This window comes from Pezoporus flaviventris, unplaced genomic scaffold (genome assembly GCF_033815535.1).
Source record: "Pezoporus flaviventris isolate CSIRO_AGI_PZ_B2104156 unplaced genomic scaffold, CSIRO_AGI_Pfla_v1 ptg000072l, whole genome shotgun sequence".
Taxonomy (NCBI): domain Eukaryota; kingdom Metazoa; phylum Chordata; class Aves; order Psittaciformes; family Psittacidae; genus Pezoporus; species Pezoporus flaviventris.
In genome coordinates this window covers 87,798-105,128 of record NW_026892620.1, presented here as the reverse complement: position 1 = coordinate 105,128, position 17,331 = coordinate 87,798, and the positions used below count along the sequence as shown (strand labels likewise).

Below are 17,331 nucleotides of genomic sequence, written 5' to 3'. Positions count from 1 at the left end.
AAAAGACATACAAAGCCTCAAAAATACCAAGTATCAATTAATTCCACAAACAGGAAAAGGCTAGAGAATGCTAAGATATCCACTATAGATTATCCACTGATAATTAGATGCGTCCATCTGGGACTTGTACTGAATGTAGAATTTGGTGAACGTAGAGTTTCATTTGATGAAATGAACGACATTTCATGTAGGTCAGTGAATGTAGAATTTCACACCCATGCTACTAGTTCATTCTAAACATGAGTAAAAAGTGGCCAACAGGTTTTGACACAGCTCTACGTCAAATTAATTTGGCAGTTTCAGTGAAATTCTCACTGACCACCACACTGGCATATCACTGACAACTGGGACTTCACACAGCATGTATGGAGCAAGACCAAAGACAGTACAGATGCAAGTGCAGAGTTAAACCTTTCAGGTCAAAACCGAGGCAAACTCTTCCTATTCTCTCAATTGGCAATTTCAAAGCTGTAATTTCTAAGCTTTTAGAGCAATGAATTTATCAGGAAAAGTTTGGTTTAAAATAGTATTAATGAATATTTTATGCCTGTGATAGACAGCTCTGACAGAAAGCTACTGAATTCAACAAAAGGTTTCCCCATGACTTCAACAAATTCTGCACGACATCCTACATATTGTTTATTTTTAAACAACAAAAAACATTTATCTATAGTCAGTTAACAAGATGTCTGAAAAGAACACTGGTATTCCAGAATCTAGCAGTACTTTTTATCCTGAAAACTAGAATATCAGATCAGGCTTCTGCTGCTTGTGTCTTAACAGTTATTAGGAACATTGAAAAAAAGGTAAACCTGTGAAAACAAGAAATTATACACATGCAAAAATTCTAAATAATAATAATAACAATAACAATAAAAATAATAAAACAACAAACTATGAACACTTACTCCTCTGCTCTGGAAAAATTTCAGTAGGATGCTGTGAACAAACAAACAAACATCAGCAAAAGAGAAAAGTTACTTAAAATCATACTACAGTTATTTAGAAATGTATCTGGAAAAATCCTACCTTCATCATGGGCCTGGCTTGTTTGTCAAATAAGCCAGAAGGAAAGAGATAGGCAATAGCTCTCTGAAAACAAAAAGAGAGATCATATATGTATTTTTTTTCCCACAAAAAGCATCATGGAAATACTTCTTAGGTACTTTCCCATAGGGAAAAAACAGCATAACTTTTGTAGAGCAAGCAACAAAACCAGTAAGGAAGAATGACATACATGTACTGTGCTCAAAAGCACACCATTTCCATAGGAATCCTCAGGAAAAGTTAAACCTCATTCTGAAGTCTGCACTCTACTGTATCAGAATAAGTGAATTTTCTCCTTCAGTTTAGTTTTTATGGTATGCATTTATCGTAACTTACCAAAACTACTCTAGTGCAAAGACCACCTTTATATACACAATGATTTTCCCCAAAAATTTCACGTGCTGCAACTTCTAGAGGAAATCACAACATTTATCTTTCTGAAAATACATTAACAGACCAAGCATGGAAATTTTACTTAAAGCAGCTGGACAAAGCAAAGTTTTATGCACTTAGAATCTCAATTTCTACATATATTTCTCTAGAAGTCTAAAAGCAGTGGTTGTAGTGGCAGTAGAAGACATTTTACATAGCCTAAATAAGCATTTTATTAACCACTGAATCTGGAAACTGCTGTGCATCACTACAATGTTTGTTGAACTTTCACTGCTCAGAAGACAGAGCTACAGAACATCTTTCTTCTTAAATACCTAAGGGTTTGCTAAAACAATTCAAAAAACATGACATTCATTACACACTCATTGTTTACCACTGTTTTCACAAAGTGTATCATTTGCTTTTACTTAACCAGTATCTACCACTATTCATGTGATGTATGAAGTTAGTAGTATTTGCCTCCAACAAGTAAAATAGGTATACCAATATTCCACATCCACTTCTGCTCAACATCAACTTACCCTCTGCAGCGTAACTAAAACATGATTTAAAAAAGCAAAAGTATGCATTTGTGAGAGCTGTTTATTTCCATTTGTTTTCAAAAACAGAACAGAAAAAGCTAGCCATCAAAAACCCCCAGAGGCAAGGGTCTGGCAAGAGTAGCCAACTTCAGACAGTGAGCAGTAGTGCTTAAGATGGAAATCTTGTGCTTGTACAGTAACAGTGGCTAACTGAATAAAACCCTCTGGCAGTGGTCTTGTTTATATTTCCATTAGACAGTACAGAAAAGTAGAATTACAATAAAATCAGAGTTTAAAATCTTAAAAAGAATGGCTCTTTGTTGGTTAGGTTACCTTAAGGCTGTTGCTTGCTGATATTTTTTTCCACGGACATGGAGTGGTTTGTCAGTGCTTCAACTGATTTAATATGCATGGAGTGTAAAAAGACCTAACCTATTACTTTCATTAATCCCCCACTGGCAGCCTGAACAGAAATTTTGAGAATTCCGAAGCAAACAAAAGGCTTAACTTGATTTTATGAAATGGTAATTTTGTTTCTCTTAGTGACTACTGTATTCCCATTTGTTAGTCAATGGGCATTTTATGCATACACACAGTAGGTGAACACCTATTTATGAACAAATGGGGATTAATTATGATGACAATAGAGAAGTCAGCTGTGAGCCAAATGATGTTAAACAAACACCTTATATAATATATTAACAGAATTTATTACACGATACTGAGACTGACTGTGTGTGCACTTAAGACATAGTCTTTATACAAGCATTTCCAGAATCTCAGTCAAACCAGCTACTGTAACTGTGACACCTTAATAAATGCCAAATACAACAATTTAACATTTATAATGAATAGAGTGGCTGCCACTGGAGACCTTCTACTTCTAGAAAGTGCATTTTATATTGCTTGAGTGTATACTGGCATCTTTCACACCAAAGCATAAACAAACCCTGCATCAAAAAATCCTACCATCTACTTTCAGCTCTCCACACAACTAGTGAAAGAATATTCACTTTGTAAATTCACTTTTTTGTTGTTCTGAAATAAAAAGAAAGCAAAGTCCTCCTTCCTTCTCCCTTTTTATGGAACTGTAATCAAGGATGGGGTATTTGCCTTTACCTCCCATTAGGAACTATGCTGGAACACAACAGAACAGCTTTGTTCAGAAGTTTCTCCTTAATTTTAAATAGCTGTGTCCTCAAGCTGTACTTTTAGGAAAAACATAGCGTATCAGTCAGCCTCTCGGAAACTTCATGTATAGAAGCTGATTTTTGTCCATGCAAATGTTTGGTTTGTAGAAAAGGAGCATTTTGGAAAAACCTGTAATTCTCAACACTAATGTGTACTAGCAATAAAATAAGATGGTGGAACAATCTTAGGAATGGCATCAGAATTAGTCTCTCCAAACTGCAGCTGGAGCACATAAATAACCATGAAATATTTTCCTGAAATCTTTTGACAATGTCTTCAGATTTGGAACACAGGCTTCCTTTCAGGAATCTCCATGTCTCAAGTCAAAATTCCATACAGAATTAACTGCACATTCTGCATTTTCCTGAACATACAAGAAGCAGGTGAACGACCCTCTTAAAACTTTATAATCAACGTTTTAAATGGTAGCAGTAAAGTTCCCAAGAAGCCTTTTAGGTTTAGCTGCAGTCTTCCATTCCAGGAGTGGTTTTCAGTTTAAGGGTCGTGCCCCATATCCTCCTTTTAGTGCTTAATTTGACCTGAACTCTTGATGAGAAAGGAAATGTAATGCTGAATATGACCAAGAACTATATGCTTCATTTCAGCTATGCAAGGTTCATTCACCTTACTCTAGCCTCCACAGGTTCAGGACTGCCATTTCACAATTCCATTTGTTAAATCACACTGTTACCATTGTCTTTGGAAATAAAACACAACCTTCAAAAAAAAGAAGCATCCATAATTATTTTCAGCAGAAACCCAATTAAAAATCCTGATACCTAGTGCTAAAATAGCGTTTCCCAAAATCATTATACAAACTACTGGAAAAAGGTGCAAAAGACACAGCCTGCTTCTGCTATGAGTTACTAAAATAAAAATAGCCATTTTCTTTTGGGATTTAAAAGTGTGCGTTTTTAAACTCTAATAGTACTCTACATGAGGGGAAGGGGGACGGGAAATTCAGTCACACCTTTAAAAATAGCAGATAGTAATGACTACATGTTAGTAACAACATGGCTTACTTCAGACATTTTTTAAACTGTGCTGGTGAACTTAACATTCCTGTAACAAACTGAAAGGAATCCTATTATATCCTTACTTGTTGAGGGATGGACTGAGTCTATATACTGCCCACAGGAGCACAATGTCTTTCACCTGCAACTGTAAGTTTGAATTCAAGCCAGTCTGAATAATGAGAAGAAGCTTCCATCCCTATTAAATAAATATATATCTGGCAGTCCTTCAAACATGCAAACCAGTTCATTAAATAATCTTTCCAGCACTGCATGTTGCACATTCTGACTTCTGATCCTCCTTCCATTCCTACCTATCTGCAAGCCAAGAAGTTTTATTCATTCGCTTCTTAAACATCAGACTGAATCAAACAAGCTCAGCTGGGTCAATAAGGGTTACTTTTATTTTTTCCTTAAGTCTTGAGAAATGAAGAATTCAGTACTTTAATTCAGATAGAGTTGACTGAGTCATGCTGGGATAGGGGAAGGAGAAACAGTTCAGTCCTTAAATAACCTGCCGTAAGGAGGAGAGGCTTGGCAGGGCAAATCAATCTTGCCCAAGTGTCTTCCCATACTTTTGTTGAATCTACAGCTCAAAACATTCTTCCAGTGATTTTCATTGCTTGAATCCTGTGCAAAGATGGTTATCTAAGTAACATCCAGTGAGAAAAGGTATTTTGTAGAGAACAAGGAAAGAAAGAAAAAGAAAAAAAAACAAAATCAAACCTCTACCCTGGGGTTCCCTTGCAACAGCATCCTTTTTGGAAGGGGACTCAAGAATCCAGCTCATTCTTTTTTAAATATACACGAAACTTTAATCATCAAAACACTGAAGCGGGAAGTGACACTTTACACCATCACGCTTAATGAAACACCTGAGCAATAGCTGTTTCAGCTTCTTCTACTCCTCAAATTGATCACACAAGAGCCACTTTTCTTAAACCTTGCCTCTTGAATCACGTTATTTAGCCTCTGTACTTCAGCATTTCTCAGACTGAGATGTTTGCTGGAACAGCTGTTTTCCTTTCTAACCACACTAACAGTATACTTTAAAACTTTTCAGCATCCAAAATCCAGAATATTTGAGGCAGAAAGAGGATTGAATGAAAGCATGGGACATAAAATGTTAACTCTGAAATGGTTTTATTTACTTAACAAAGGTTAAAAAAAAAATAATCCATGACATACCTAAGTTTGCCTTATAAAACAAAAATCCTTCTCTAACAGTTAACTACTTACATTTACTGAAACCACCCAATTATTCATCACTTTATCCGAGTTCTGGTTTGGACAGAAAGAAATTTCAACTTCACAGCGACATATCATTTTAAACCCATCACTTGAGGAAATAAGAAATGCTAGCATTACATGAAAAAAAAAACCCCACCTTTTTTATTACATTAATACTAGTAATTCCAAAACAAAAATTAACATCTTGTCCTGAGCTTGCAGAGCACAAAAATACCAAAAACCTGTTAAAAGAAACAGTCACTATTGCTATCTTCATTTCAACTTTTCAAAACTCTGGTCAATATGAAAAGGAGCTAAAAGAAAAGAATACAGCAGTCATCAACTCAGATAGACTTTGAAACAGAGCAAGAAAATACTAATGCAGAGTTTGGCTCCACTGGGAAATAAAAATGTTGAAAAGAGCATTCTAGCTTCAATGATTTAAAATAATCCAGCATTTTGTGTAAGCACAATGCTGGACAATACACTTCTTGCAGGTATGCATTTGCATTTTGTCCTGAATAATGTTTCTGACATTTCACATATGCCAATATTCATTCATGTCTAACACTGTGTTACTAAAATTTGAATGTTATTTAGAAATCGGATGTGTTGAACCACTTTTAAAAGCAACTGAATACAACCTATTTTTTAATTAAAATCTTCATTTATTAAACAAAACTATACCCTATGAGGAATGAAGTTTCTCCACATTTAACATTTTCATAGTTAACCTTACTGAGAGTTTTGCAACAATATATATGCTAGTGAAGATAAATACATATTTTAGATTCAAAACTGTTGTCAAGCAGATGGAATAATCTATTGAGTCACAGGGCAGACAACAAGAGGAAATGAGCACAGATCTCTCGCTTTTGACTAACTCTTATGTGGAAAGAGTATTGCTTTATGATGAGCTCACATGTGGGAAAGCATTTAGTGACTGCATAAAAATGAATAAAAAAAATACTGGGGTATAAGTAGGTCATGAAGATTAAGATGCTTTTTGTGTATTAATCTTACTTCGATTTCTGGGCTTTAAAGTAGAACAGAACTGACAGTGGAAAATGAAGGTGGGCTATTTACTATAACCATAAGTTAAAGTTAAATCACAAAATAAAAGGATTACAGACTCAACCGGGGAAAAGCACCAGGTCAGGACTGTAATCTCTATTAATTAGTTATCCCAGCTGGGCAGTGGGTATGCAGCTGTTAACTTGATCAATGACTTACCTAAATGTCATCTCCACTGATTCGCTTATAAATTACCAGCAAGTGAGACTAATGTACAGGTGCTGATTTATTTAAACTGTTCTCTGCAGTTCTACATAGCTTTATAAACTGCATCTGGCACCTAATGTTAGCTGTCAGTTGTACTTAGACATGCCTGTCCTAACGACTCTGTTCATTAGAAATGAGCACAAATTATGAAATATTGTGAAAAATGATACATCAAATGGAATGGGCAAAGCAAATCAATTAGAAAAACTTCATAGCACATATTCACACATAGGAGAATAAAACATCCTAGCTTCAGAGTGAGGTCTATAATACCAATTAAAAAGCAATTGGTAGACTTCTGCAGAGTTATATATCAATTTGCTGGATTTTTTTTCTCCTCCAAAAATATAGTTGTAATGCACAGCTTAACTTTTCATTCCTAAATAAAAGCATCTGTATGAGGCGATTCTGCTTCCACAACATCCAGAAGGATTAGCAAATAAGTCAACTTATTTTCCTGCTTAGAACTTCACAAGGTTTAGATTTCCCTAAGCTATACCTAAAACTCCAGTGAAGAACAGAATCCTGTGATGTCTACTTTAGAAATACACTGCACAGGCTGATTAACAGTAGAAAACATGGAGGTATATAAGCACTCATCAGAAAGAATTATTACTATGAAATGTAAAGCTTGATAATTCTCCTGCCAGTGCTTTAGCAGCTTTTATATTTTTATAACAGAAATTTAATTATGCATAGCAGACACTATTACACACACTAATTATTTTCCAACACCTGACAGAACACGAAGAAATTAAATATGTACCATAGATACTTGGTAACACCAAACAAAACATTACTCCTTTGACTCTAATTCTCTATCTTTTCAGAGATAGACTGCAAAGCAGTCCCATACCTGTCACCTGCACTGCATTTGTAAAAACTTGTTTCTAGAATGTATCTGCTTTTACTAATGATGAAGCTCAGTTAATTTTTTGCAAACCATCAGCGTTGTGGATTCATAAAGAAGAAACCACTACTTAGATCTGGTCATTTTCAGTTTCTTGCAGTCTTGTAAGCCATCTGTAAGCCTTCTCCCTAGACCTTATCAAGGAAGAAAGCCAGACTGCAGTTTGATGCATTCTCCTACTATTAGCTTTTTGGGCAAGCAAACAGAATTACTAGCAGCAGCATCGTACTGTACTAACATGGGAGGTATTCTGGTGGCAGCTCTGTGCATGAATCCGAGAAAGTAACTCAAAAAGATAAATATCATTAAAGGGAAGAAACAAACATCTGAAAAATACAGGAAAAGAAACTTCCACTGGCTGTACAGAAATAACAAAGCCAATGTAAAGAAACAGGCTGCTATTACTGCTGACTCAGATGCCTCGATGAATACTTTTACTGCAGACAGGACCTTATCAACTCTACACCAAGACTGTAATAGTCTCTGCATTGGCACTTCTGTGTAGAAGAGCAAAGTGACATCTACAATTCTGAATGAAAGTAGCCACAGTATTAGAGCAAAGCTTTGTACTCATAAAGCTTGATTTCCTATGGATTTGCGACTTGAAGTCAAGCTTCCCTTATGGATTTTCTGGTATCTTGTAAAACTCAAGTGTCATTTCAGCTGTTTTCCCAGCAGGCCAGTAACTGTGTGTCTCTACTGGCTATTTTTGGAGTTTTCAAAACTTAGTTTTGAAGCCTGTCGAATGTATTTGAAATTAGCCTGTATCACCACCTACAGACTTAGATCTTTCTTGGGACAAACATGCTGTCAAGACCTTTTGTGAGGACACAGCTATGCTAACAGAATCTTGCCACTGAGAGACACAAGAAACTCTTCACTCTGAAAAAGCTAAACCACACACACCTCTCATTTTGCACATACCACCTTACTATGTCTACCCCAAGGCCCCTGCTGATATACTGTGCTGCCATGGCTATAGTAACAGTGCTGCTGCTGTACAGACAAAGCTTCGGCCATGAAACTTCACACAGCTTCACCTAAGAGTGAATGCCACCAAATGACATTTCTCCTCCCTACAATTGATGCGTGATAAAACAAGACAGAAGTGAAGACCAGTTGGGACATAAAAAATTTTAAAAATCCATGCAACAAAACATTTTTCTAAGTGAAAGGGAGCATATCTATACATGAGCCTGAATGACACAGAGAAAGAGGAGGCCACCCATCCATCAGTTGTCAGAAGGAATGGCAGTAAAATAGTATGTTTGGAACTACTGAGACAAGTTTAAATTCATGTCTGTATTAAAATCTCTAAGCCAAACCAGAGTGTTAGTTGTAAAACATCCTATAAAATTTAATTTGCATTACCACAACTACAGTATCATACAAGAAAACCCGACCTAAGTATACACAGCAGGTGAAACTGTGGGTAAATGTTTCAAAGTGCTACATAAACCTTTACAGTGCCTCTTACAACCTCAGATGAAGGGTATTATCCATTAGTACTTTCAAAAAGAACCTACTGTGCTTTAGCAAGATATGGTATACAGCTCTAGACTATGATGCCTGACCTTACATGGTAGCAGGGCTAGAATCTCTATTCACAGTCACAATGTTTGCAATGTATAGTAGCATTCTTTCTTATTCTGACAGTTTGATTAAAATTCACAGAGAGCTGAGGGGCTCATGCCGAAGTAAAGTGCTTTTGATATCTGAAACTCTACAGTAAATTACTTCTCCAACAGAGCAACTGTACTTACATCAATATCCTCTTGGGTGAAAGTTTCTGGATCTTCTCCCATCATGTTGGCTAAATGTCTCTTTCCTAGGTTGAACTCTTCAATCTGTTTTTTAATAAATTCCTCTGTGTACTTTTCAGGTCCTGAGGCTCCTACATTTTTTCTCTGCACTGCTTTAGTGGTACAGATTAGCCTTAACACCTAACACAAAAAAAAAAAAAAAGTGAGATTAATTTTATATTTTTGGCACAGTGAGCTCTAAATAACATGAACAGTATAACAAGCCATTCATACCTGTAACAAGATTCAACACGCTGTTGTAATAAGCTGGATAAAGCAGTGTTACTTATGAAACCATTTTCTTCCAATTGTTTAATGCCCATAAACAGATAAACACACTCTAAAAGTTCACATTTTCACATATTACAATTAATTCTGAAGATTTTTCTGATGGAAAGAAATGTATCATATGTCAGGAACATCCAGCAGAAGCAAAACACAGCACTGATCAAGAGACACAGTCTTTAGATAAAAATCTATCAGTAAATACACAGGTTTTGCCTTCACCTATAGGCATCCCATAACAAAATATGAAAATAATCTGTGGGGCAGCTCTCTACTGGCTTTCAGAAGCACATGGCTGTACAAATGGTGCTAAAGGCTCTGGGAAGGTTATGGACGTCCTTGTTCACAGCGCCAGAATAGTTCTTAAGCTATTTCACCATCTCGAGCAGAACAATCAGAAAACTAGTAGGTCTCACCACAAATACTACTGAGCATCACTCCAGCTCAGAAGTCATTTGATCTTTGTGGGATATAGGTTTGGCTTTTTTTCTATCAAGATGATCAGTAGTTAAGTTGACTGACTTCAATCAAGCACTCTGCCAGATAAACAGGAGCTTCACTGACATAGTTACTTATAATGTCCCAATTCTGGCCTATTGCCAATATTATGCGCTATTTTGTCTCTCCAACGTTAGTATTAAAGTCCTCTGCAGCTTAATTATTCCACAAACTGAATGAGAACTGATTATTTGTGTGGTCTTCTGTGGGCGGGAGGAGGGAAGGAATTGCAAGTGAAAAAGCTGTGTGAGACAGAAAAGCAAAGACAGGAAAAGAATCACTTCTGAATCAGAAAAATGCCCAGTTGGGTTCACAACACAGTACTCTGAAACACTTCTCTCCAGCTCCTTCAACATGACACAGCCCGGCTTTGTGAGCAGGCAGTGCCATTTCACATGGCAGAGCGAGCCCACCCTATAGTCTGCCCTTACCAGCATTCTTTCCTCCATTCCCTTCACTTGCCCTGCACCATTTCTGGCACTCAGACTTTTTTGCAAGGCAGCTCAGGTCCCTACATGTGGCAGAATTTCTGCTCCCTCCCAGCGAGTGGCCACTCCTCAGCTGAGCTGGTTAAGTTCAAGCAATTCAAAGAAGGCTCTGAGAAGAGACAAAGCTGAAATGAGGTGGCTGAACCACATACAACTCAGAGCAATGAAGTAAAGGAGGAGTCCTCCCTTTACCTTCATTCAGCAAACTACTAAATTGCCTCTGTTCCTGGAGCTGCAGCCCCAGTCTGCATTTAGCCAAACATTAAAACCCAAACACACACAACAAAGCAAACTAGTTAGAGTCCTCATGAGGAACAGAATAAAGCTAGTATTTGAAACAATTCAGTGTTCTCCAGGTCCCAAGAATCATCTTCTCCAGGTCACAATTTAGACATGCTGACCATTTTGACGGATTTTTTTCCCATTCCACGTTAAGCTAATATGAGCAGCATAAAATACTTGCTATCTTCCTGTAACTAATACAACGTAATCTTCAAACCCAGCTGTAACCAAAATTATATATGTCTCATTAAAAAAAAGATTAGATTGATATATTTGCAAGACAAACAAAAGTGGATCAAACTTCCACCTTCTGTTTGTAATATGAGTTACCTTGCATGAACTTCTCCTGTGACTAGAAGCTTTGGGTGCCCTCTATTACATAGTCAAGACCCACATGAGCAGGAAATGAAACACAGATATTCTTGTACTTTCACAGAGCCTGGCTGGTATTCTGGATATCTTGCAGCCCAAGATGGGCTGATCAAACACACATCTGTAAAATTACCTGTCCAGGAGTGTCTCCAGCTTCAATACACAAACTAACAACCCTACTTAAAATTTTGGTTTGGAATAAAGACTACAATATCCTGCCCTAAATCTATGTATTGTACATGCCTGTGCTGCAGGATCAGTCCTATGAATTCAATAAGGTCTGACACGGCTGCCAAAGTAATCTTGGAATAACAAGGTCATATGATATGAAAAGAACTGACCCTCTATGCTTTTACAACCTGACATAGATAAAGATATGCCCCTCAAGGTATGCTCCTCAGAAAAGTCATCAATACCTCTGCCAGAAAACATTTAAAAACAGCTCCAAGGCAGAATTTGGTGCTGAAGAGCCTGCTGTTGATTTGTTTCTCCACACCTTATATGTATCATATGCAATGCTAGTCCTGGTTTGCTCCCCCACCCCCTTTTTTTAATTCATGTTTTTTGTGAGGTTACATTAACATATACAAAATTAAAATAAAAACAATCAAAGTTTAAAATGTTCACGATTTTCACAGGCAAGGCTCTGGTGATTTCCTTGGAAAGCAGCGGTATGCCCACACATTCTCTATTCTTCTCTCCTAGTCACTCCTCAGGAAAGAATTCAATTCATCTTCTGTCTTACTTGTCTTAATAGTAACTAATTATTTGTAATTCTTTTTAATGAACATATGATTCCTTATTATGTGGCCCAAAATTGCTTTCTCTCTGCTATGCTTTAAATGGAATACTTTAAAAAAGACTGCTTTCATCTTATTCCTGTCAATTTCTATTGTAATTTTCTCATTTTTGTCCTCCTTCCCTCAAGCTATTCATATTCTTCCCTAGTTTCAATTCATCACTAATCAAAAGTCCCTGGACACACAAACTGTTCATAATTAGAAAACAGCCTCTTATGCAAATTAGTATCTACTGCATTGGGTACCTCTTCTGGGATAAGAGTACTATTCCATGGGTGGCACAGGCAAGAACTGCAAAGCACAGCTAAATGCTTCTGGCATTCAGTCAAAAAAAGAAAGTGTCTCCCCTGCTTTCTGAAAGCTTGCATTCACTTCTTACATGTTTCATAAAGCATTACTGCAAATAGCAGCCTCGCAATTTTTTTTACATAATAACAGTTATTAACAGTAGCCCTGAAATAATAAACTCTGCCAGGACAGGGGAGAAGGGAAAGCCTTTACTTCTGGATGCAGCTCCATGGTACCAACCCTCTCTTTCCAACTCCTTCCCAAGCAACCTAGCATTAAGACAGCTTGGCAAATCCTGATTTTGAAGGAGACTATAAACATATGGAAAACCAGCTTATATAAAATTTGCCTTAGGAAAAGAAAAAGGCATTTTCAGACAAGTTCAACTTCTTGAACCTATTTTTTTCAAGAAGATAAGTAACTAGAACCTTTTAATTGCGCTGTTGAATTTGCTTCATTAGAGTGATATAGATACATCACCACATATCACTAATAGAAGAATTGAGCTTCCTATATTTTTGGAATGCAAGGAAAGGGGAACCAGAGACAGGAGCCTTTAAGTCAAGAGAAACATCATCCATTCGACAACAACAGATACTTACAGAGACAAAAGATGACGACAAATGATGGCACACATGCAGTTGTACCATTTTCATGCTGCTTCTATGCTCTAAGCTGGCACATATCAACCACAGCCTTTTCCAAAATCACAGAGCGCATAAATCTGCACCAAAAAGTTATCCCTAGGAGAGAACTTCTGTAAGAGATGTGGAACTGAAGCAATAGAACCACATCAGCATGCAGGACAAAAGCTGCCCTGTGTCCACTGCTCCAATTACTGGCACAGTTAGTGCTGCTGAACCCAGCAGACACGACACTAACAGTGGTCTTCTAGTCACTTGTTGCACAAGAAAAAACATGCATTATGTAGCAATCATATAGAATGTAAATGCTCAGATCCATCCCAAGTTTCTAAAGAATTACATCTCATTCAAGAGGTGACTTTCTGCTTTCTAGTGTGCTGTTTTACAAAAATGTGTTTTATTTACTTAAACAGTATTTACATAATCTCAGATTTCAGTCAGCCTATGAAATAATTAGGTGAATCAGAATCAGGGTTACATTTTAAGGAGCATTCTGTAAAACACTTCAGGAAGTATCACAAGGTGTCAGCAAATATGCATAAATGATTCTATATTACTTTTTATACCCAGTTTCACAAAGTATTTAATCAGAAGAAACTTCTCAAAATAAAGCCTCTTGACAGGTAATTGTAAAACTGCATCTCCCCCACCCAGGAAAATCTACTTTCTATGTGTATTTGACCAAACCTGCATATTAAGGTTTGCTTATACTATATACTATGGAAATAAATGACAGCTCTAAATGTATGGACACATGGCAAGTGGTCAGATGTACATAACTGGGAACAGAATTTAGATATGGTTGTTTTGAGGCACAAGTTATTAAACGCCAACAGGTTCTTCAACTCTAGCTTAGTTAACAACTGCAGAAAAAGCTACTCCATTCAAGTATGCAGTTCTGAAAGCAGTCACCAAAGTGCTTCCATCTCTTTCTGGTATCAGTACATATACCATCTACAGAGATTTAGATAAGGTACCTGAACCGATCAAATTAAGTAGCACACATGGTACTCTGAAATCTTCTGAGAACAGCTATTCAATCACACCAGAAGTGACTAACAGCAACTAAGCTAGATATTTTTTTTTCTCTTTAGAAATTGTGTTAAATCTCTGCAATTTGCTTATTTGAAGAACAAGAGACTAATCCTGTTGCCCAGTCAAGGCTAAGGGAACTGGAATTATAAAGTTTCTCTCCCACTTTCTCTAAGTGAGACACTTTCAAATAAAAAAAAAAAACAACCCAACAAAAAATCCCAAGAAATTGAACTGCTTCCCCCACTAAGATAGACAAGAAGTAATGAACTAAACTCCAGCAAGAGATTTTTAGGATCGTTATCATAAAAAATGTTCCCCCAACAGTAAGGGTAGGTAAGTGGTTAGTGTGAGAAATGGTTATTGCAGGTGAGAATAACAGTACATCAACTTATTGCCCTGTACTCAACAGCAACCAGTATCAAAGGCAGAACAAGATGACAAACAAGTACTGACCATTTTCCCAGGGCTCTTCCCCAGTTTCCCGCAATCTGCAGTTCAAAGACATTCTGATATCTGGTTTTTAACAGTCCTCAGTGGAATTTTCTTCCAAGTTTTCTCAAGTGGCTTTTTGTATTCAAATAAATGCTAAGTTTCCTAAACATCCTCAAAAGAGTTCCACAGGTTAACTACACCCAATGGAAGGAAGAGTTCCTAAAGTCTCCTGGGCCCTGCCTCCCATTAGATCCCTTAATATCAAAGAATTTTGGGTTGGACAGTTCCAACCCCCCTGCCATGGCAGGGACACCTTCCACTAGACCAGGTTGCTCAAAGCCCCATCCAACCTCTCTTGAACACTTGCAGGGATGGGGCAGCCGCAACTTCTCTGGGCAACCTGTTCAGTGCAGTGAAGAGCCTCCTCCTTACACCTAAAAAGCCATTCTCCCTCGTCCTGCCACTGCTTGCTCTTAGGAAAATGTCCCTCTCTAGCTTTCTTGTTTCCTTTCATTTACAGTTAGATGATCTGCATACAACTACAGACTTAGGTACTGATACCACCCCCACCTCGGGGGGGGGGGGGGGGGGGGGAAGGTGAGAGGAGTAGGCAAATGATCTCTTAAGGCCCCTTTGAGCCCTGCCTTCTACAGTGACTCCTCCTTCGAGATCATGTCCTTATTTACAATACAAATCCTTTTCAAACTCAAGCAGGTGCCTGCCAGGAAATCTAAGTTATTGTCATAATCATACCTTTGATAAAGAATAACCTAAATAACACAAACTACTCTGAGAATGGAAGCAAATGTTAGAATATTTTCAGACTTACTCTGTTTCGCATTCCCTGCACAACTTAAGCAGATGTATTTGTGCTGTATACAGAGCTATCCAGATGGGCACCAGGTCTTTATCCCTAATGGATAAAGCTAATCTAGAAGTAACCAATATAAACAGGTCAAATTGCTCCTTCCAGTATTACCTTTCATTTCCTTACTGCATCTATCTTCTGTTACTCCACAGCTTGGTTTAGTTCTGTCACCGAACAGTTCTTCAGCCCCTATTATCCTAAATTACTCTGTAATTTGAAAGTGTTACCAGCATGCCTTTTTATCCACTTTCTGTTGACTGATTAAATATACATACAGGTGTATCAAATACCACTGCACAAACACAGTGGCTGTCCTCAATAGTGACCGCAACCAAGCTTTTTAATTAAACATCAATCAGCTGAACACCAATATCTCTAAAAACAAAGGGGTAACACCGTTTAATCATAAGTTAACATACTTGTGGAGCACATTCCTCTCCCTGTCACAGGAACTGAAGGGTTCATTTCCTACTTACATGCTGAACGAACACAATTCAAGGCGATCAGCCTAACATATTACTGTCTAGTCTAGTAGAAGGTGTCCCTGCCCATGGCAGGAGGCTTGGAACTAGGTAAGTTTTAAGGTCCCTTCCAATCCCCAAACCATTCTCTGATAATTCAACTTTGTGTTGGCTTTAGTCTATGCACTGCCCTGTTAGTTCTAGATACGTATGTAATAAATCAGGTCTTAACTACGCTTTCCATCAAGAAAGATAAGCTCGACTCACGGCAGGGCCGACCTGAAACAAGGCGCCGGCTCTCGCCCTTTCCAACGCCGCCTCCTCTCGGAGCCAGTTCCGCCGGCGGCCGCTAGGCCGCAGCCCCGCCGGCCCGGGGGCAGGGCCGAGGCCAGAACAGCACCACGTCCCGGCCCAACCGGGACCTCCGCACTGTCACCCCGGCAGGGACACCCGCGCTCCAGGCCCTCCCGCGCCACCCTCCGGCTCGCCACCTACCGCCGCACGGAGCCGTCCGCAACCGGGCAGAGCCGAGTGGGCTCCGCACAACGGGGCGGCTCTCACCTGGGCTCGCGGCCCGCCCGGCACCGCCGCGCTCCAACGGCCTCCCAGCCGCAGTACGCGACCAACGGTAGCCGCCATACCCACGGCTCCCCGTCCCGGCCGCCACGCCAAGGTACGGCACGCCGTGGGCCGGAAGCTCCCGGCCGCAGAGCCCCGGCGCAACCGATTGGCGGGCGGGGGTAAAGGGGCGGGGCTACGCCTGCGCGCTGCTCTCCCCACCTCATCGTCGTACCGGGTCATTCGGCCCGCCCGCCTTCACAAGCAGGGTAGCTTCTGCCGCGTGGGTGGGCTGTGAGCGGGTGTTGGACTGTATTTGAACGGTGAAACGCTTCAGCGTTATTAAAGTTCAGGCTGATGTTTAAAAGGACGGTTTATAAGTTGCATTAACTTGGGACCAGGTCAGCAGTAGGCCCCTGGTGTCTGGCTGTCACCTAAGGTGGGCCCTGCCCCGGTGAACATTGCCCCTGAAGGAAGAGGCTTTAATGAAGATTCCTGTTTAGCGCTGGAAATCACAGCGCGTCCCTGCAACACGGCTACTCTGGAGAGTTGTAGCTAAAAGCGTATTTCACCTAGCACTGGGTTTGGATTTTTTTTTTTTTTTGTGGAAAAATGCCATTTTTCTAGATATGCAGCGGTTGTCTCTTGCTGAGTGGGGGTTGGTATCAATACTGTCACTTCCCAAGGTGATGTTAATCTGGATGTTGAACTATGAGAGCTGGAGAGTTTTCATTGAGTGTGACCAGCAGGTGGAAGGAGGTGATCCTGGCCCTCTGCTCTCGTAAGACCCTGCTTGGAGTATTGTGTGTATTTCTGGTGTCCTCAACAGAAGGAGGACATGTAACTGTTGGAACAAGTCCAAAGGAGGGCCACGAGGATGATCAAGGGACTGGAGCACCTCCTGTATGAAGATATGTTGAGAAAGTTGGGGC

The 17,331-nt window shown here is 39.1% G+C and overlaps 1 protein-coding gene across 1 annotated transcript in view; it reads right to left on the bottom strand.

Moving 5' to 3' along the window:
• MRPS9 (mitochondrial ribosomal protein S9) overlaps positions 1-16,529 on the bottom strand; it is a 34,282-nt gene extending 17,753 nt beyond the window's left edge. Inside the window, exons 1-4 of the mRNA XM_061472623.1 lie at positions 16,403-16,529; positions 9,350-9,529; positions 1,030-1,092; positions 909-939 (exon numbers count right to left, since the gene is read on the bottom strand). Of these exons, the coding sequence (XP_061328607.1) occupies positions 909-939; positions 1,030-1,092; positions 9,350-9,529; positions 16,403-16,480 (352 nt within the window). The 5' untranslated portion in view covers positions 16,481-16,529. The remainder of the gene's footprint in view (positions 1-908; positions 940-1,029; positions 1,093-9,349; positions 9,530-16,402) is intronic.
• Positions 16,530-17,331: the final 802 nt, after the last annotated feature.